At 40.5% G+C, this 21,105-nt stretch overlaps 1 protein-coding gene across 14 annotated transcripts in view; it reads left to right on the plus strand.

The window, feature by feature from the left end:
* The window catches only part of lama2 (laminin, alpha 2), a 419,939-nt gene that overhangs the window by 175,312 nt on the left and 223,522 nt on the right, over window positions 1-21,105 (plus strand). For all 14 annotated transcript variants that reach the window (XM_077221106.1, XM_077221108.1, XM_077221107.1 and 11 more), the window contains one exon: window positions 4,815-4,985. In XM_077221106.1, the coding sequence (XP_077077221.1) occupies window positions 4,815-4,985 (171 nt within the window). The remainder of the gene's footprint in view (window positions 1-4,814; window positions 4,986-21,105) is intronic.

A 21,105-nucleotide genomic window follows, 5' to 3' on the forward strand; every position in this document is an offset into this window, starting at 1 on the left:
GCATTTAAAAGTGAACTGTCATGAGCGCAGTCTTTACAGTAAAGGGGAAAGTGTTATGAAGGGTGAAAGGTTAATAGTGTATGGGACACTTTTTGCATCAGTTTGTGTCTATCAGTTTGTGTCTATGAATTTGTGTGTGTGTGTGTGTGTGTGTGTGTGTGTGTGTGTGTGTGTGTGTGTGTGTGTGTGTGTGTGTGTGTGTGTGTGTGTGTGTGTGTGTGTGTGTGTGTGTGTGTGTGTGTGTGTTCTGTGGCTTTAATCTTAATGACTTTAAAGTGGCTAAAGACATTCATGAAACTGAATGAAACTAATCACACACAGTCTTACTCAGAAATGTGATGGTAAACTACACTGAAATAAGAAATCATAAGGGCCTATTATAGAGAAAATTTAATTTTTTTATCAGGTTTATACATAGAAAGTGCTTTGCAGTGTAAAGCTTTTAAATGGGTGAATCTCACAAAGTCATGTCATCTTTCAGCTCTTATTCCAAATATATATGTCAAGCTCAGGCATTTCTCAATGTCTTTTCCAAATGGGTAGCGGATAGAGAGAAAGAGAAACAGTCAATAATGTTATTTTTATAATGAGGGCATTATGTGCTAATAACGTTTGAAATAAAGTGACAATGACATGAAATCCATAACTGCTAAATTTATCCAGGAACAGATGCTGTTGGAAGTTAAATCTTTTATTTTCTTATAGTACATTTAAGTTACGAAGAAGAAAACTTCTGTCAAGCCATCTGTCAAGCGTACATGAAAATACAAAATACAGATAAAACACCTTAAAATACACAATATTTCCATGAATTTTATGTGCAAATATTTTATCTATCGATAAAACGTCTCAGTTTGTATCCTTGGTTCCCTGAGAAGGGAACAAGATGCTGCGTCGATGACGTCACTTCGGGGAATCCCTTCAGCGTCAGCGCTCCTGAAGTCACAACAGTCCAATCTTGATTGGTGCAACGTCATCCTGTGACGCGTGCAAATGCTGAAGCTATAAAGGAGCTGGCATCACAGCTGTTGTCAGCTTTCTGATCGGCTGAAGCAAGCCGATCCCAGCTGTGCAGGAAGCATGGCAAAGGGACGCAGCGTCTCGTTCCCTTCTCAGGGAACCATGGTTACATGGGTAACCTGAGACGTCCCCTTTTGAGGGAACTCACGCTGCATCGATGATGACACTTTGGGGAACTATATGCCCACTTCGCCATGCTGACGAAAGTCTGTCCCAGTGTGAAATGAGGCATAGCTCAGGACATGAGTGCTTGTGACCCCGGGGTCGCCGGAAGGTCCAAGCTGTAAAATCTAACGGACCACCCCGCCGCATCACATACATCTTGGAGGGATGCCCCCAACCGCAGTGCCCTTGAAGATGCCATGCTTGGAGTGGAATGAGTTATAATTGACAGAGGTGAGGGCAGCCTGCTCATATCATAAGCCATAGAAATAGCTTTAACAATCTACCTGCTTTCAGTCTGCTTGGTAGCCGTAGCCGTACAATCTTCTTGTAATAAGATGATGCCTTCCCAGTGAGCTGCCATCCAGTGCTGCACGAAAGGCAGCCACTGCCGCCACATACACCTTAAGTGTAGAGGGGGAAAGGTAGATGATGTTCTTTCCACAGACACTGGGTCGACCGGCCTTCCATCACCGGACCATCAGTGCAGGCCGCATCTGTTGACAGTATCTTGTGCTGACACTGTGCTTCTAACACAGGGCCCTGGGCTAGGAACCAATATTTCTTACCACATGATCAGGGAACGAAAGGACCTGCGCATAACCTTGATCATGCGAAATGGGTTGCCCCTCGGGGATAACTCTTTGGTTCTGAGCCACCACTGTAGTTGTCTCATGTGTAGCAGGCCAAAAGCTATCACATTGGACGCTGCTGCCATGAGCCCTAACAGTCTCTGGAACTGTTTTACAGTGATGCGTTGGCCTAGCTTTATTCTGGACACCATGGCCAGAATCGACTCGATACGTGCAGGAGACAATTGTGCCCCCATTGTGACCGAGTCCCACACTACTCCTAAATATGTCGTCCGTTGGACAGGAGTGAGCATGCTCTTTTTCGCATTGAGCCTCAGCCGCGAACACCTCATGTGGTCGAGCAGGACATCTCGATGCCGTGCTGCCATCTCCTGAGACTGTGCTAGTATTAACCACTCGTCTATATAGTTGAGAATTCTTATCCCCTGGAGCCTGAGTGGTGCCACGGCTGCATCCATACATTTCATGAAGGTGCGTGGGGATAGTGCTAGGCCAAATGGAAGAACCTCAGGAACTTCCTGTGTCCCGGTAGGATGGAGATGTGGAAATACGCATTATTTAGTGACAGAAACCAGTCCTCGGACTTGATTTGACTCACGATGGGAGGGATTGTCAGCATTTTGAACTTGAATCTCCTCCGAGATTGGTTCAGTTGACGAAGATTTATAATGGGACATAACCCTCCATCCTTTTTTTAAAGAACAACTTCAGTGTCCTGAAGCGCATTCCCAGCAGGAACTAACAGAATACATTTTTCTACAGGCCTCTCTATGGAGAACGAACTCCCCTCGACCGTTATATTGATGGGCGGAAGTCGAGGAATGGCTTCGTTGGAAATCGTTGTGCCCTGAGGTGCCGTAGGCAAATTCGATTTCCCGAGGGCTCCGTGGAGGGGGCATTTCTTTCCTGAAGCCCGTTTCGTCAGATTAACGGTCCTCAAATCCGTTTTCTGGCTCACGGGCTTCGATTGAGAGTGCTGCCTCGAGCCCTGAGATAGTTGTGAAGGGGCTCGACTAGCAACACTCTCTCTCTGTGTCTGCCTGTACGAGGAGCCAGACATACATGGCTGGGGCTGTCCCTTGGCAGCAACACCGTGGGATTTATGGTGACAGGGGATAAACTTTTGAAATGCCTGTGTTTGCTTCTTTGCCTCCTGAAATCTCTTGACGACCGAGCTGACAGCGTCTCCGAAGAGACCAGGAGGCACAAGCAGAACCTCTCCTTGATGCCAGCTAGGTTTAACCATAGATGCCTCTCCCTCGCTGCCAGGGGTGCCATGGAGCGGCCGATAGCACCGGCCGTCTCCTTGATAGAGTGGACAGACAAATCGGTGACTCTTCTTAACTCTTTGATGTCTTCTGAGTTAATTTTTTCCCTCTTGTCTAATTCTCCTAGCAGGTCAGCTTGGTAAGCTTGTAAAATAGCCATGGTGTGAAGGCAAGCACCCACCTGACCTGCTGCCATGTATGCCTTGCCCACCAAAGAAGATGTAATGCGGCATGGGCAATGTTGGGGCTTTTAATGAGGATGCAGCGTCAGGTGATAAATAAGCTGCCAATGCTCCTCTATTTTTGGGCATAACATAACTGTTCTCTCTTTGTCCCACTATGGATGCATAGTGATGTACAGTGGGACTAGATAACCTTGCTGAATGTAGTTTATTCCAGGATCTCGACACCTCAGTATGGAGATCCTGGAAGAACGGTAAGCCCCGGCGTGGAGTTGTGGTAATGTAGCTACCCTCTGGCCCGGCCATTAAATGTTTAACCTGGCCACGGCACAAGTTATAAACTCCACTAACTCCTCATAGATTGGTGACTGGGCTGGCGAATCACCCACATCACCACCTTCGACGCTGAGCACATCAACCTCCTCAGAGTAAGACAAGCCTAACATCAAACTCTCACTCGGGGCGGAGCGGGCTTCCGGATCCCGAGCGTGAGCACTGGAGCTAGCGGATGAAGGCTGAGAAAGGGCCTGAAGCCGTCTCATACCCCTCCGTTAGCTCCATCTGTGATCCCCACGAGTGAAGCCGCCGGGTTGCCTCGGCATCCACGGGACCCGCACCACGTGGGACACAGAGCTGGCCGCTTTGATCAAACAGCGCCAGCCAGGAGCGAAGCGTTAAGCGTTAAGAGGTAAACGCTCGCAATGCTCGCAATCAACCCCCTCGAGGTCTGAGCGAGCATGCTGTGCTCCCAAACAGCTCACACACAGATTATGTGGATCCCCATCTGGAATATAACGAGGACAGGGATGAACACACTTTCTGTAGTTTTGCGGTTCACTCGCCATTTCTTTTGATATAATATATGTTTTCTACGAGACAGACAACTCCAAATAAGACTCATACAGACAGAGAGCACTTGCTGAAGATCAGAAAGCTGACAAGGATGACGTTGCACCAATCAAGATTGGACTAAGTTGCACATGTGACTTCAGGAGCGCGGATGCTGAAGGGATTCCCCGAAGTGAGGAACTGTCTGCGTAATGATTATTCAAGAGTTAGAACAATGGATGAAGTACAACACTGCAGGACACTGACGTTCTGACAACACATACATATAACATTTACTTCAATAGTCATTATTATTATACGATTTAATTTACCTAAAAATATTCATATTGTACACAGTTCCTTTCAGGTCAAGAGTCAAATCAATACAATATACCACTTCAGTATTCATATTGTATCAATACACAGTGACACCAACTATTGATTATTTAATTATTGTAAAATCACTATTGACATTGTTTTTGTCTATTTATGTAACTAATAAGAACTCCTGAAATTGTAGTTCCAACATATTCATTTGTTAACAGCAGAATAATGCAGTCTTAATGGGATACTTTGTTATGAGATTATGAAATGCCAAAAGAGATTAAATAAAATTGCTGGACCTTCTGCTGAAATGATTAAACATATTTTTTTTTATTTGCATATGACATAACATTTTTCCATATCATTATTGGACCAATATCTACATTGCACTCACAACGGTCTCATAAATCTGGGTGTTTTGGTGTGTTTGTCTGCAGGTGTCGGATATGTCTGGATGGTATCTGACAGGAGCGGATGGGGAGGGGCTTGTGTGGGCGGGGTCTAGCAGAGAGACAGTCCACCAGGTCATCGTGAGCCAATCAGATGCTCTGAATCACCTGACAGCACCCTACTACTGGAGCGCCCCGTCTGCTTACCTGCACAAAAAAGTGAGTCTGGTGTGTGTGTGTGTGTGTGTGTGTGTGTGTGTGTATGTGTGTGTGTGTGTGTGTGTGTGTGTGTGTGTGTGTGTGTGTGAGAGAGAGAGTGTGAGTGTACAAGTGTGTGTGAGATAGAGTGAGTGAGTGTTTGTGTGTTTTTTGTGTGTGTGTGTGTGTGTGTGGTGGGTAGATTTAGGGGTCGGGTTAGTGTGTGTGACTGTGTGTGACTGTGTGTGTGTGTGTGTGTGTGTGTGTGTGTGTGTGTGTGTGTGTGTGTGTGTGTGTGTGTGTGTGAGTGAGTGAGTGTGTGTGTGTGTGTGTGTGTGTGTGTGTGTGTGTGTGTGTGTGTGTGTGTGTGTGTGTGTGTGTTTGTGTGTGTGTGTGTGTGTGTGTGTGTGTGTGTGTGTGTGTGTGTGTGTGTGTGTGTGTGTGTGTGTGTGTGTGAGTGTACGAGTGTGTGATCATAGGTAGGTTTTGGTGTGGGGTTAGTGTGTGTGTGTGTGTGGTGGGTAGATTTAGGGGTCGGGTTAGTGTGTGTGACTGTGTGTGTGTGTGTGTGTGTGTGTGTGTGTGTGTGTGTGTGTGTGTGTGTGTGTGTGTGTGTGTGTGTGTGTGTGTGTGTGTGTTAGTATTAATCTGCTGATAATGTGCTGTAATGATGTCAGTCACATGACCATAATACAGACACAATTTATCATTGTTATGTTACAGGCTCATTTAGCTTTTCATTTGCCCTTGATTTAACTTCACTGTCTGCAGGGGGAGAGAGAGACAACCAGGGACTTTAAAGATGCACATAATGGCAGTACGAAATATAAAATCAGATGAGTATACAGTACTGATCTGTCTGAGAAACACCTTCATTTTATTTCAGGCAGTGATATACATCAGAGGGTGTTTAGCCGGTGTGTGACCATGACTGGGAAAACATGGGAAAAGACATTCAGCTTCGATTGCTGAAGTACAAGCCAAAATGTACTACATTTAGACCTTCAAAAATTAAACAGGTCATGACCACATCAAAGCGAACAATACATCATCATGCACCCATTCAGAAAGACAAATGTACCAGTTTATAATGTTTACTTTGATGTGTCCAGATCCGTTGGATGAGTTTATTATAAGCCAGATACTTGCGTTTACTCTAGACAGAGTTTTATTAATCAACTCAATCTCTTACTCATGACACATAGCAACACAGCTAAAAGTATTCCTAATATGTTGGAGCTTTTATTGAAAGTAGCCAAATTTACCCGTTGAGACATTCCTTCACAAACACCCGTAAGAGCTGTGATTGTGATGTTTGAGTTGGGAGGCTTGATGCGCGAGAGGGACGTTTTTGAGATTATTAATTCTGCAAGGTGCCACAAGTGTCGCAATGTATGATGTATTACCCACCTCGGTAGACATAGCTCCACACGATAAAGTTGGCTGGCTCCGATGATAACAAATGCACATGAGCAGCGGTAGAAAGGGGGAGGAGGGTGCCGCAAGTGTGTTTTTTTTTACGACATTGTTGTGAAATATACGCCTCACAGCTGTAGAGGGAGCTCGTTGAGAAAACGTGCGAGAACCAAAGTGAAAATCAGCGAAGAAATAGCTAGAGTTGCCGAATGCCCCTTTAACAATCACTGGAAGCCAAAATTGAAACTAAAATCTGATTAATCTTTGGGAAACTTCAACTAGTGCTGTGATGTGAATAAGGGGCCATTTACACTGAAAGGGTTTTTTTGTTTATTACTGTGTACTGTAAATATGCGCAGATGGATTTGCTGAGACCTTTTTAAAAAAACAGCTGAAGACGCACAACAAGCAATGAACTAATCCTCAATCATACTGTAACCTGCATTTTTATGAAAGAATTTTTTTTTTGGAATAAAGACTAGGAAAGACTCAGAATATACATTAAGATAGCACTGTAAATGGGGTCAACACCAATTCATATGCTCTTTCCCACACACGTAACTCACTGCTGACTGATCAGTCATGATTTAATAGAATCAGCATTAGAAGAATCATGAACAAACCCTAAACAGATAACACACACACACACATTAGAGAACTTATCAAGACAGTGAACAAGATGAATATGCATATGATTTTCCTGAATATTCAGATCTGTGGTGTGGGAAGCTGTTAAACTGCGGATGGTCTTTGACCTCTGACCTCTCTCCACTGCTAATGATGCCATTAGTCTGACTTTAAAGCCACTGTCAGCATTCTAAAAGGCTTTTAATATCCAGATATATTAGGCTGTACATTTAATTGACTTTTAAAGTTTTAAATTAAGGATTCATCAGGTTGTGCGTCACTGATGCACTTAGATTTGGTTACATGTGTTAAAAAAGTGTTTCTGGATGAATCTCTTGACACCTTGACGTATCATGCACTGGTCATATTTCACCCAGAAAACAATAATAATTCTCCTAAAAGTGTATTTTTTTGGATCATTAAGATTATTGTGACATTATTTTCATTAATTCATTGTCCACCAAAGTCACATTACTATAAAGAAAAAGTAAATAAAAATAAATAAATAAAAAAGACATGATGATCCTAAAAAATGGACTTCATATTCTTTATGCAAAATATATAACTTCTTATTTTTCACTTTGCTTTTATGGTGTAATTTGAACCAACACTTCTTCATGAGATTCACTGTTATATTTGCAGTAATGCAGACACTTTTATAAGACTGATCACTTTAGCTTTTATGGCTTTTGAGTCAGACATTTTGCCTGTGTTTATTTGCTTGACACTGGAACATTTAAGGCTTTCCTTAAATAGACTGTCAGATTAGATTTAGATTGACATGCACGTCACACTTAAACACACAAGACACATTTGTAGACATTTTAGTGGTTATGTGAAGTTATATTATCTTTAATGCTGGATCCATTTGAATTCGCTCTTTACATTGAGTAACCGCATATTTGACAAGGTGTCTGGTAATACAGTTTATCTCTATGGCAACAGCTTTCTTTTGGTACGATGATGTTAAATTAGAGACCAGCTCATACTTACCTCTACAGAGAGTTTCAGATTTTTTCCCGTTGAGAGTTTGAACTGCTGTGGAGTAAGTGCACAATAGCTGGAAATTGTGGGTCTTTATAACGTTCGCTCACAAATTTCACACATAGATTGGTGTTTCACATGGTGCGATGGAGATTATGTGCAATTGTGGAAAAAAAAACTTCTCGGTTACGTATGTAACCCTCGTTCCCTGAGTAGGGAATGGAGACGTTACGTCGGACGACGACGAATGGGGTTTCGCTTAGAAAGCCTATCGACTTCGAGTATTACAAAACGAGCCAATGGCAAAGAAATGCCATGGGTCTGCGGAATTTGCATAGCGTATCTCCGCCCTACCTCGTGGGTATAAAAGGAGGACGCCGGCAACATGCAGATATGTTACTTCGCTGAGGAGCCGAGACTGAACACAAGCGATCCCGCGGTACAGCGGAAGTGACAGGAAGATGAAACGTCTCCGTTTCCTACTCAGGGAACGAGGATTACATACATTACCGTACGTTCCCTTTCGTTGTCACTCCGAGTTACGTCGGATGACGACGAATGGGGTTACCAGTCTAATCACGCCACCTTCTCGGCTGTCTTCCAGTGCCCTGCGGAAATCTGAGATCCCTGTCGTGAGACTGGCACTGACGAAGGACTCCTATTAGGGCTGCTCGATTATGGAAAAAATCATAATCACGATTATTTTGGTCGGTATTGAAATCACGATTATGTAACACGATTATTTCACATGACTTTGGGAACGTATTGCATTTATTAAAAGACACCTTTCAAAAACTCTTATAAAAAATCTAAGTTTGAACATTTATTGTAGCCTACTTTTTGAACTATTAAACAGACCTGCAAACTCACAAGTGGTGAAAAAGGTGACCTGTTTACAAAGTAATTTGTTGTAGGGGGTCACCAGGGCATTATTTACCTTAATAAAGGACAATTTATTAAACCTTACTAAATATGTTTTATGTCAAATTCTTACATTTGATCAAATTCAGTTTTAATAAAAAAGGTCTGTTATCCATTAAATTAATTTACACTGCAAAATTACAACTGTAAAAATATTATGAGATTAATGTTTAAACAAATAATGAAATAAAAATAAAATCAATGATACCTTTAAACAATAAATCAATAGGTGGCGACAAGTGACAGTCTTGAATGAATCGAGTCATTCATTAAAACGTTTCGTTCAAAATAATGAATCATTCAGTAACAAAACACAGCGCTTAGTGTTGCTTTTCTTTTGTAACTATTTTCGTCTGTGAAATAGAACAAAACCAGTCAATACTGCATCTAAAATGTAAGTTACTACATATAAACTAGGCTACTTGTTTATTAAACTATAAATTCAATGTAACATTCGCAATCGTGATATTATAGAACAGCTCTTAGTCGTGTTATATTACTTAACTATATCATATATTATAAATAAAAAAAACTCAACATTTCTACCTCAGTATGTTTCTTCTGAGAATTTTTTGTGCAAGCTTTTAGGCTGATTTGTTTTGATTTCTCCACTAATGTCTCTCTCACAAATAGACAGCGCAGCTTCCAGAAACTATCCATTACCGATCTCTGTTTACACTGACTGTATAAGATCAAAACCATCCCGCGTTTCGATCGGTCGGGCAAGTAAAACTCTCTTTCACTTGTAACTTAAAAATCCCCAATTCCCGGACAAGCGTTAATGTCGCTCCCTGTGTTCATTCTCGATGTGTTTCGTGCTGTAAAGCGGAACAGATGATCAGGTGATGTGCGCTCGCGCTGCCGTTCGCTTGAACTGAGGCGCTACAGTGATCGAGCAGAAAGAGATCGCGACAGCTCGAGAGACGTCTTTGGTCTCACTCCAGTCTATATTAAATTAGCCAATTGTTATTGTGAAGTTTATTGTGCTTGCAATTTTTGAGTGTATAGGCTGAGAGAGTTTATGGCTTTGGGAGGGACGGATGTGCGAGTGAGCGAGTCATTCAGAACACAAGACAATATAAGAGTGTTCTTGCAAAACAGAACATGGCAAAATAATCGTTTTTACTCGATTGTACTATTTTGGAGATCGTTTGGAGCCAAAATCGAAATTGAAATCGAAATTCGATTAATTGTACAGCCCTAACTCCTATTTAGCACAGGAACACCAAGGTACACTGGGGAGCATATCCCATAGGGCCCGAATGGGAGAACAGCGTACTGATATGCGCATCCCCTTACAGCAAACCGTAGGTACGGACTGAGTCGAAGGAGAACAGAGACATAAAAGAGGCGTCCTTCAGGTTGATCGCTGCAAACCAATCCTGTGGCCGCACACATTAGGAAATGCGTTTGGCCAGGAGCATCTTGAACGGCAGCCTGTGAAGAGAGCGGTTTAGATGCGCAGGTTCAGGATTGGCCGTAACCCACCGGATTTCTCCGGGACAAATGAGGTAGGGGCTGTAAAACCCGGACCTCATTTCGGCTGGAGGGACAGTCTCGATCGTACCCTTCGCCAGTAGGGTAGCAACCTCCGCTCTCATGATAGGGGCATAGCCACCGACCATAGCGAGCGGACTCCCCTGAGTCCCCTGACAGAGGGGGATGAGAGCTGTACGGTGCGGGGACGGCACGCACTGTCATCCGGCTCTGAGACAGAGGGGGATGAGGGTGCACGGCTCGGAGGGGGCGCACCGTGTCATCCGAGAACTCTGTGTGCTCAGAATCGGGAGAATCAGTTCTTTCTGAGAATAAGGATTCTTCCCCGGCCCTCCACCGGGGAAAGGAGTGGCCCTGCTACCAGCTCCTGGAAAGAACTGAGTCCCATCTCTGAGCAGCCCGTCTCAAGAGCGCCGCTTAACCCGGCGTATAGCGGGGGGCGGGGCTGGAGAGGGCAGTGGCGTCCCCCTGCTGCCTCCAGAACCAGCCCGGGTGAACAGACGGACGGAGGGCGCCTTCGGCGGTGGGCAGACTGAGGGATCTGAGCGGACGGCGGGGCCGTCGGGGCAGAATATGCCTCAGTCTGCTCATGGGTGGTTGAGAACTGTAGTACAGCCCTAAACCGCACCGCCAAAGGGCCGACCTGGGATATGAGGCTGTCGAGCAGACAGATCCGGACATCCTGCACTACGGAAAGGTTAAGCCACAGGCTTGAATGGTGGACATCACCTGACCCAGGGAGCATGCGGCCACTTTTCAGTCATCCACAAACGCTGCTCAAGCATGATCAAGCCCAAGCACGCAGAGCAGAGAATGTTCCCATCGGAAATGAGTCAACCGCAACCAGAAATGCACTGGCGAGCCGTCTTTAAAAAGACGTGCCGCGTGCAAGCTCTTTTGTGAGAGGAAGAAACTCCACGATGTTGAAGCGAGCAGCGAGAAACACACTCACTGGCAGATCACAGCACAGATCAGCAGGCAATGTGAACTCCCTGCTTTTAGATCGCCGTCACACCAACACCGGAGAACGGCTCGTCTTGTAGAGTGAAATCAGGAATGGCTGTGGAGTGAAGAGATACTCTTGGCTCCGAAGCGAAAAACATATCTGCATGTTGCCGGCGTCCTCCTTTTATACCCACGAGGTAGGGCGGAGATACGCAATGCAAATATCGCCGACCCATGGCATTTCTTTGCCATTGGCTCAGTTTGTAATACTCGAAGTCGATAGGCTTTCTAAGCGAAACCCCATTCGTCGTCATCCGACGTAACTCGGAGTGACAACGAAAGGGAACATTCTTTTCTTGGAGATTAATATATGCGTATCGTTAGCTCAAACTTTGCTGTAACTTTCAGTTTTGATATCCCATATTGAAAAATATTTTTTACATATAATATTCCTTTAAATGATAATTTTGGTGTGGTTTCAGAAAATGACACAATCATGTAAACGCCGCAAAAGCTATTTTGCTATTACAGTTTTTCTCAGTTGCTTTGGTATTTTTCTCGAATCCTCGACATTTGCAAAACAGTAAGTGCATTTCTCAAAACAGTTTGTACAAATAGCAAAACACCTTGGATTACCTGCAAAAGCCAGTCTCTTGCTCAAAATACTTAGTTCATCTTTCAAAAGTAAATATCTGTGTAAATGAACATGTCAGTGCCATCAGAATGACAAGTATACGGATAAGGCAGTCAAATTGCTTAGTCATGTTGTCAATATAACAGTGTACTCTGGAGGGAAGTTCTGATGTAAACTATGGCTAAAGTTTTGATGACAATTGTAAATAATTTGTTTGATTTGAGTTTGATTGCAAGAGACTGGACAAGATTCACATTTACGCTTTGACTGTTTGTACTGTACTTTGTTGACAGACCATGTCATTGCAATGTAGAAAGGAAAAGACAGCACTGCAATGCACTAAAAGAAAAAGAACAAAACAAAAAAAGTAGAAATGTGAACATAGGACAATCTCCTTAGGGAAAACGGTACATGCAGTGCTGTAGGAATTACAGTGGAGTCTTCCTACACCTCCTGACGTTTCTGTCTGTTGTGCCACAAATTCTCATCCACATCGCAATGAATATCTTCTCTTGCGATGCAGCGTGGAAAGGATCTTTTAGAATGTTTTATCCAGCCAATGCAGGCGTCTGCTGTGATGTCATCACACGCTGCATCCATAGCAGCCAGAAGGGTCATCTGTGTATGTGGCTGGCGATCATATACTTTCCATCTCCATGCTGAGAAAAATTCCTCAGTGGGGTTAAGGAATGGGGAGTAGGGTGAGAGGAACTCTGTTGTGGGCCGCAAACCATTGCCTGATGATGTTGGAGCGATGGAAACTGAAATTGTCCCAAACTATCACATACTTTGGCAGGTCATCTCCAATCTGACCCCTCTCTTGTTCAGGGATGAGATCCCTAGAGAGTGTCTAAAAAGGTGACAAGACACAGCATTGTGCTGTATTGTGTGGCCTAAATAATGGGAATATGCATTAGCACACCATTCTCAGAGATAGCAGCACCCGTGTTATGTTCCCGCCCCGTTGGCCTGGCACATCAACTGTAGCTCTGTGGCCGATGAAATTTCACCCACGCCTTCTCCGTTTCATTAGGTTGAAGCCAGCCTCATCCATGAAGATGAAGCTGTGTGGTGGTTCATTTGCTTCCAGTTCCATTGCACGCTATATCCAGAAGACACAAAATGAGTTATGAATTACATGCATTTTCATTTTGGGCAAGATACAGTTAGAATCAAATGTATACAGCACATATCGCATCTTCTTTTCTACAGCCATAGCAAATTTGTAAAGGTCACACTTACTGTACTGTATATCACTATATGGTGCACTGTTAGACCTTACTAGGTTTTTTTACAGTAAAATACTGGCAACACAGTTGTACAGTTCTTTACTGTAATCTACTTAAATGCACCAATTTAAAACTTGAGTTAACTAATTTCACTTGCAGAGACCGACTGCCTTCAATTGACAAACTGTCGTTATAAATGTATCAACTAAAATTTATAACACACTAATAATGTAAGCAAAGTAAAAAAAAAAAAAAAGTAAATAAAGAGATTTCTACTGGATTAACAATTACACTATCACAGCATGTTAAATAAAGCAACATGCAGCATATCATCAATGCTTGTAGATCTTCTCCTGGACTGAAGGACAGGCTCTACTCTTCAGCACAATGGTGACCCAAAAAACTAAATTTTACAGTAAACTCCTGGCAACAGTGTTGCCAGTATATACCTGTTTTATAACTTACAGTTTATTACTGTTAAAATACATTTTGTGGGTGTGTCTTTTTATCTTACACTGTTAACCAATTCCACACCACAGGAAAATCAGCACTACGAAGAGTAAAAAGTAACATTGACGCAGTGTTGCATTGAGAAAATGAAGGGAATATGTAAGTGATTGTTGAGCCTTAGTGATGAACACCTGCTGTTAACAAGCAGAATCACTGAAGGAAAGAGGAACACAAGAACAGAAAATAGAGAAACACAAGAACTACAACTGACTTCCAGCCATTACACATTATTACACATATTATTAACTAGTATGACTTTATATGTCATACATCTTCAGAAGTTATGTTTAATTGAAAATGTTTGGTTTGAAGTTACCATTATAGAGATCAGTGTTTGCTTTAGTTGGGATGCTGACTCTTGACTTTTTAACATTCTATTTTCCCTTGCTTGAACTGTGTTGTTGCAAGCAACACTTGTGCACACACACGGTTTTTGAAAGTAGTTGGTTCAATTGATTATGATGACATAGTCATCATATAGCCTGTTCATTCTCTAATCTCATTCAGATTTTAATCCTGTATCAAAAGTGTTACATTACCACCACTGTTAATACAATGAGATACGATGAAGATTTTTTAATTTTTTAACCTCATGCTCAACCAAAGAAACAGAGCTACACTGTCTTGTAGAAACACAGAGATATAAAAAATCAGCACATGAATCTCAACAATGGTGGTAATATTTTTTTTTATTATTATTCATGCAGCAGTGCATGCTGGGAGTTTTATACTATCCTGGAACCCAGCATGCTTTGCGACATGAAACTTTTGATTGTCACCTTTGTTGAGATTTATATGCTGATTGTTGATGTACGCGTTTGTCTCAAAAAATTTTTAATGCACTATATGATTTCAATATCCTTCAGAGTAACTGTTTACATAAAGATTGCTGGATTTCATCTTGTAGACTCACAGATAAATTATTAATAAATTCTTTTTATTAATGAGCTTATAGACAGGATGAAATCAACGCATCAGACATGTCCAGGATGACTATGGTATCATCACAACAGGAAAAACGCCTAATCATCTTTCTCTTGGCTGTTTCTTGCCATATCAAATGTGTTTTAAAAACTCACAGTTACAACAACCTGAGAGAAACTAATGTTAAAAAGTCAAGAGCCCAACTAAAGCAAATACTGATCTCCATCATGATGACTACAAATTTTATTATTTTCAATAAAACCTCAACAACTGTTAATTCTCAATGAGAAACTTTTGTACATGCATGAAAGAAATAATTCTAAACTGGTTTGTAAACTGGTTTCACACTCAGTATGGCTAGAAAGTCAGTTGTAGATCTTGTGTTTTCTCTTTTTTCTGTTCTTGTTTCTCTGTCCTTCAGTGATTCTGCTTATCAGGTGTTCCTCAGTGCCTCAATTCAATCATTTCTTTGCATTAACTCTGTCAAGTGGACTATATTAGTGAACTAATGTAGGGAATAGTGAATGAGGGTGTAGGGTGTGATTGGGAAAACAGCCTCTGAGTGTCGATTTTGAGCACTGTTAATTTACAGTATATTCCTGTAGGCTTTGTTTTCTACGGTATATCACTCTATTAATGGAATATGGTATGATATTGATATGATTAAAAAATTATTCAGTGATTTTGTTGTTGTGATGATGCCATAGTCATCCTGGACATGTATGATGCGCTGATTTCATTCTGTGTATAAGTTTTGAATTTATTGGTATTTCATATTTATTAATCATTTATCTGTGAATCTACAACATGAAATCCAGCAATATTTATGTAAACAGTTACTCTGAAGGATTTTGAAATCATATAGTGCATTAAAACATTTTGAGACAAACACATACATCAACAATCAGCATATAAATCTCAACAATGACAATCAAAAGTTTCATGTCGGAATGCATGCTGGGTTCCAGGATAGTATAAAACCCCCAACATGCACTGCTGCATGAATAAAAAAATAATACCACCATTGTTGAGATTCATGTGCTGATTTTTGATATCTCTGTGTTTCTACAAGACACCGTAGCTCTGTTTCTTTGGTTGTGCATGATGTGTTAAAAATAAAAAAATCTTCATTACCACCACTGTAGATACAATATAACACTTTTGATACAGGATTAAACTGAATGATATTAGTGAATGAAAAGGTTATATGATGACTATGTCGTCATAATCAATTGAGCAAACTAGTTTCACAAACCGTGCATGTGCACAAGTGTTACTTGCAAAACCACAATTCAAGCAAGAGAAAGATTAATGTCAAAAAGTCAAGGGTCAGCATCCCAAGTAAAGCAAACACTGATCTCTATAATGGTAACTTTAAACCAAACATTTTCAATTAAACATAACAACTTCTGTATGAAAAATAAAGTCATACTAGTTAATAATAAGTGTAATAATGTGTATTGCTGGAAGTCAGTTGTAGTTCTTGTGTTTCTCTATTTTCTGTTCTTGTGTTCATCTTTCCTTCAGTGATTCTGCTTGTTAACAGCAGGTGTTCATCACTAAGACTCAACAATCACAACATATTCACTTGATTATCTCAATGCAACAATGCATCAATGCTACTTTTTACTCTTTGTAGTGCTGATTTTCTTGTGGGGTTGAAAGGGTTAACAGTGTAAGAAAAAAAGACACACCCACAAAATGTATTTTAACAGTAATAAACTGTAAGTTATAAAACAGGTATACTGGCAACACTGTTGCCAGGAGTTTACTTTAAAATTTATTTTTTTGGGTCACCATTGTGCTGAAGACTAGAGCCATTGCTTCAGTCCAGGAGAAGATCTACAAGCATTGATGCTATGCTCCATGTTGCTTTATTTAACAGGCAGTGATAGTGTAATTGCTGATCCAGTGGTAGTCTCTTTATTTACATTTATTTTCTTGCTTTGCTCACATTATTAGTGCGTTATAAATTTGAGTTGATAGATTTAAAACGACAATTGGTAAATTTAAGGCAGTCGGTCTCTGCAAGTGAAATTAGTTGTGGGCCTATTGAGTTTTAAAATTGAAATTGATTTTTAAATTAGTGCATGGTATTTTTACAGTAACATACTGTAGATTACAGTAAATAACTGTACAATTAACAGTAAATTACTGGCAACAGTGTTGCCAGTATTTTACTGTAAACAAAACCTGGTAAGGTCTAACAGTGTGGCTCTTATCTCATCAGGAACACGCATATGTCCTCGGCCTCTTGTGCCTCTGCCTCTGTTTTTTTCTCCCAACTCCTCCGTCACGCAGAATCACTCCTCTCCCTCTTCTTCTTCTTCTCTTTCTGTTGACCCCATCCAATTCCTTGTCCTTCCATAGTCAGACATTGTAACATTGTGTTGTGCTCTCGCTATATATATACAGGTCCTTCTTAAAAAATTAGCATATTGTGATAAAGTTCATTATTTTCCATAATATAATGATAAAAATTAAACTTTCATATATTTTAGATTCATTGCACACCGACTGAAATATTTCAGGTCTTTTATTGTTTTAATACTGATGATTTTGGCATACAGCTCATGAAAACCCAAAATTCCTATCTCAAAAAATTAGCATATCATGAAAAGGTTCTCTAAACAAGCTATTAACCTAATCATCTGAATCAACTAATTAACTCTAAACACCTGCAAAAGATTCCTGAGGCTTTTAAAAAGTTCCAGCCTGTTTCATTACTCAAAACCGCAATCATGGGTAAGACTGCCGACCTGACTGCTGTCCAGAAGGCCATCATTGACGCCCTCAAGCAAGAGGGTAAGACACTGAAAGAAATTTCTGAACAAATAGGCTGTTCCCAGAGTGCTGTATCAAGGCACCTCAGTGGGAAGTCTGTGGGAAGGAAAAAGTTTGGCAAAAAACGCTGCACAACGAGAAGAGGTGACCGGACCCTGAGGAAGATTGTGGAGAAGGACCGATTCCATACCTTGGGGGACGTGCGGAAGCAGTGGACTGAGTCTGGAGTAGAAACATCCAGAGCCACAGTGCACAGGCGTGTGCAGGAAATGGGCTACAGGTGCCGCATTCCCCAAGTCAAGCCACTTTTGAACCAGAAACAGCGGCAGAAGCGCCTGACCTGGGCTACAGAGAAGCAGCACTGGACTGTTGCTCAGTGGTCCAAAGTAATTTTTTCGGATGAAAGCAAATTTTGCATGTCATTCGGAAATCAAGGTGCCAGAGTCTGGAGGAAGACTGGGGAGAAGGAAATCCCAAAATGCCTGAAGTCCAGTGTCAAGTACAGTCAGTGATGGTCTGGGGTGCCATGTCAGCTGCTGGTTTTGGTCCACTGTGTTTTATCAAGAGCAGGGTCAATGCAGCTAGCTATCAGGAGATTTTGGAGCACTTCATGCTTCCATCTGATTTCCTTTTTCAGCCAACCTGGCACATGCTCACAGTGCCAAAACCACTGGTAAATGGTTTACTGACCATGGTATTACTGTGCTCAATTGGGGTGCCAACTCTCCTGACCTGAACCCCGTAGAGAATCTGTGGGATATTGTGAAGAGACCGTTTAGAGACCCTTTTCATGATATGCTTTTTTTTTTGAGATAGGAATTTTGGGTTTTCATGAGCTGTATGCCAAAATCATCAGTATTAAAACAATAAAAGACCTGAAATATTTCAGTTGGTGTGCAATGAAACTAAAATATATGAAAGTTTAATTGTTATCATTACATTATGGAAAATAATGAACTTTATCACAATATGCTATTTTTTTGAGAAGGACCTGTACTTGCCAGTTGATGGTTCATGAGATGCACCTTCGTTAGAGAAAGTCAAGATTCAGCTGGGATTCACTTTATATTAAGTGGCTTTAAGAACTATGTACTTACATCGAAAAATAATTACAATGTACTTATTGTGTTCATGTTGTATTGTAAAACACTTGTGCTGCTATTGAGGTGCGATACGGGTAAGGTTAGGGTCAGGTCTGGTGGTATGGGAAGGTTTAAGGGTGGGTTCAGGTGTAAGGGAAGGGTCAACAGTGTAATTACAAATGTAATTACATAAAATATTTACAGCTGTAATTACATGCAGGTATTTTTAACATACTGTATAAGTGCAATGTAAAAACATGTATGTACACAATAAGTCCATTATATAAAATTATTAATTTCAATGTTAGTACATTGTAGTTAAAGCCACTTAATATAAAGTGGGACCAAAAAGTCTAATGGAAATGTATAGAAATATGCTTGACTTACTGTGACAATTTGTTCAACCATTTTGCATGTAAAGACTTATGCTATGAACTAATGCCTAAATGTTGTGGGGGGTGAGACTTTTCAACAGAGACCCATTTTAATACCTTTTGATCAACATGACATAAGCAATTAATAATGTGGAAACAGCAGAGAATTGTACATAATCATTTGCATGGATGTACCAAAGCATTTGCAACTTGTTCAAAGAAATGAGAAACTGCTTTTTTTATTTGCACAAGTGACACAATGATGTGAAGATTGAACAGTTTTGAGAATTTCAATTCTGATCTGAGAAATGTACCAAAGCGACTGAGAAAAACTGTAAATGAGATCCCACAAAGGGTATGTTTTATAAGTTTTAATATCTTGGCATGGCCTGGAAAGAATAGAACCTATAAAAAGTTCTGGTCCTGCACTGATCAGCAGCACGTTGTGTTATATTGAAGCAATACCACACCAGCGAGAGTTATTTTGTAGCAAATATCAGCACAGTTGTGAATAAGCTATATGAGCAATGTAACAGGAGGGAGCTCTTTATACAACATTTACTTCTGGTCCTTGAATATCTACTGGATCTATACTGGCATCATTTCTCACAGCGTAACCCACCATAATCTTACAAATACTACTGTTATTGTGTCACCAAATATAGTTTTAGGAGTTTTTGTTTAAGGCGAGAATGTAGTTGTTTAGACCTGAAATATTCAACTTGTATATAAATATAACGCCTTTTTTAAAATGTATTTACACATTTTCAGATTTTCAGCGTTTGTGTACCCGTCGAGAACAGCTTCATCTCGAACGGTCCTTCGGGAATTTGCCACTGGCTTTTTATGTAGATAGTGGTTAAACATGAGATATATTTTTGGGGCATATCAAACAGGCAATCTGGCCATAAATCTTAATCTATGACTTGTGTCAAACTTAAAACCTGTACTTTAACTAGAGGTTGGCTTTTATTTATTTCCTATTGTACAAACATCTTATACTTTTCAAAATATTGTCGTTTAATAAATAATATTTTATTTTATATAAATATGCCGTATTTGGTATTTAGAAAGGATCTGTTAGTGAGTGTGATTTCGACTTCAGTGAAAGTTATATTATACCACCATTAGCTGGCAGCAAAGACTGCCTTTATGAGTGAGTCAGTAGCAAAGACTTTTATTCTGAAAGGTTGGAAACTAAAAAAGGTTGTGGACAAGGATTTTATTTTTACTTTAAACAACAGCTTTTAAGATGCAACTGACATATGCATTGGCTAGCTCTGTCATGGGAAATCCCATTAACTGTTAAAAGAAAACAAACTATCCTCAGTCAGCACACTTTCCTCAGCAGACATTCAAACTGATTTTTTTATTATGGATGTAAAGAAAAAGAGCAATAAATTAACAAACACTTTCTTTGAAAAACTAAAATCTGAACGTTTATTGTGCTGAAATCCTGCTTATATGTCACTTGCATAATAACTTGGAAAACAGTATATATATAAATCGCATATTTTAGGTCTAAACAACTACATTCTCTCCTAAAAAAATCCTAAAACGACATTTCATTACACAATAACAGTAATATTTGTAAAATTATTGTGTGTTACGCTGTAAGAAATGCTCCCAGTATAGATCCGGCAGAAACAAGCGAAGTGATACAAAACGTGAAACGGTTTCCATGTGATATTAGTAGAATACTGCATGGCGGGAAAGGCTCTCAGCTAATCAGATTCTAAAACCAGAACTAACTGTTCTATAAAGGTAATAAATGCTGACATTCCGACCAGATTGCGAGTGTGATGTTCCTGTTAAACAACAGTCCAATAAGTTAATATTGAGTAACTTGCATTTTAGTGGCAATATTGCCAGTTACTTTGCCTTTTTTGCTCGACAAAACAGAGACACAGCAGATCCAACACAAGACAACACTCAATAGCTGTTTTATAATTCTGTTTATAAACAAAGTGGTTGAGTGAATAATTCAAATGACTCATTCATAAAGACAGTCATCTTTTTCTTTCCTGAAACGAAACAAAACATTTGAATGAGTGATTTAGTGATTCATTCATAATGCCAGCGCGCTTGACAAATCAAATATTAGGACTGGAACTGTTGTTGATGTTAATGTTTATAATATAGGTAACACTTTACAATAAGGCTCATTAGTTAACTACATTAGTTAGCATGAACTACTAATGAACTGCTCTTATA

This window comes from Siphateles boraxobius, unplaced genomic scaffold (genome assembly GCF_051911475.1).
Source record: "Siphateles boraxobius isolate OS27281-9 unplaced genomic scaffold, OSU_SipBor_1 8, whole genome shotgun sequence".
NCBI lineage: Eukaryota > Metazoa > Chordata > Actinopteri > Cypriniformes > Leuciscidae > Siphateles > Siphateles boraxobius.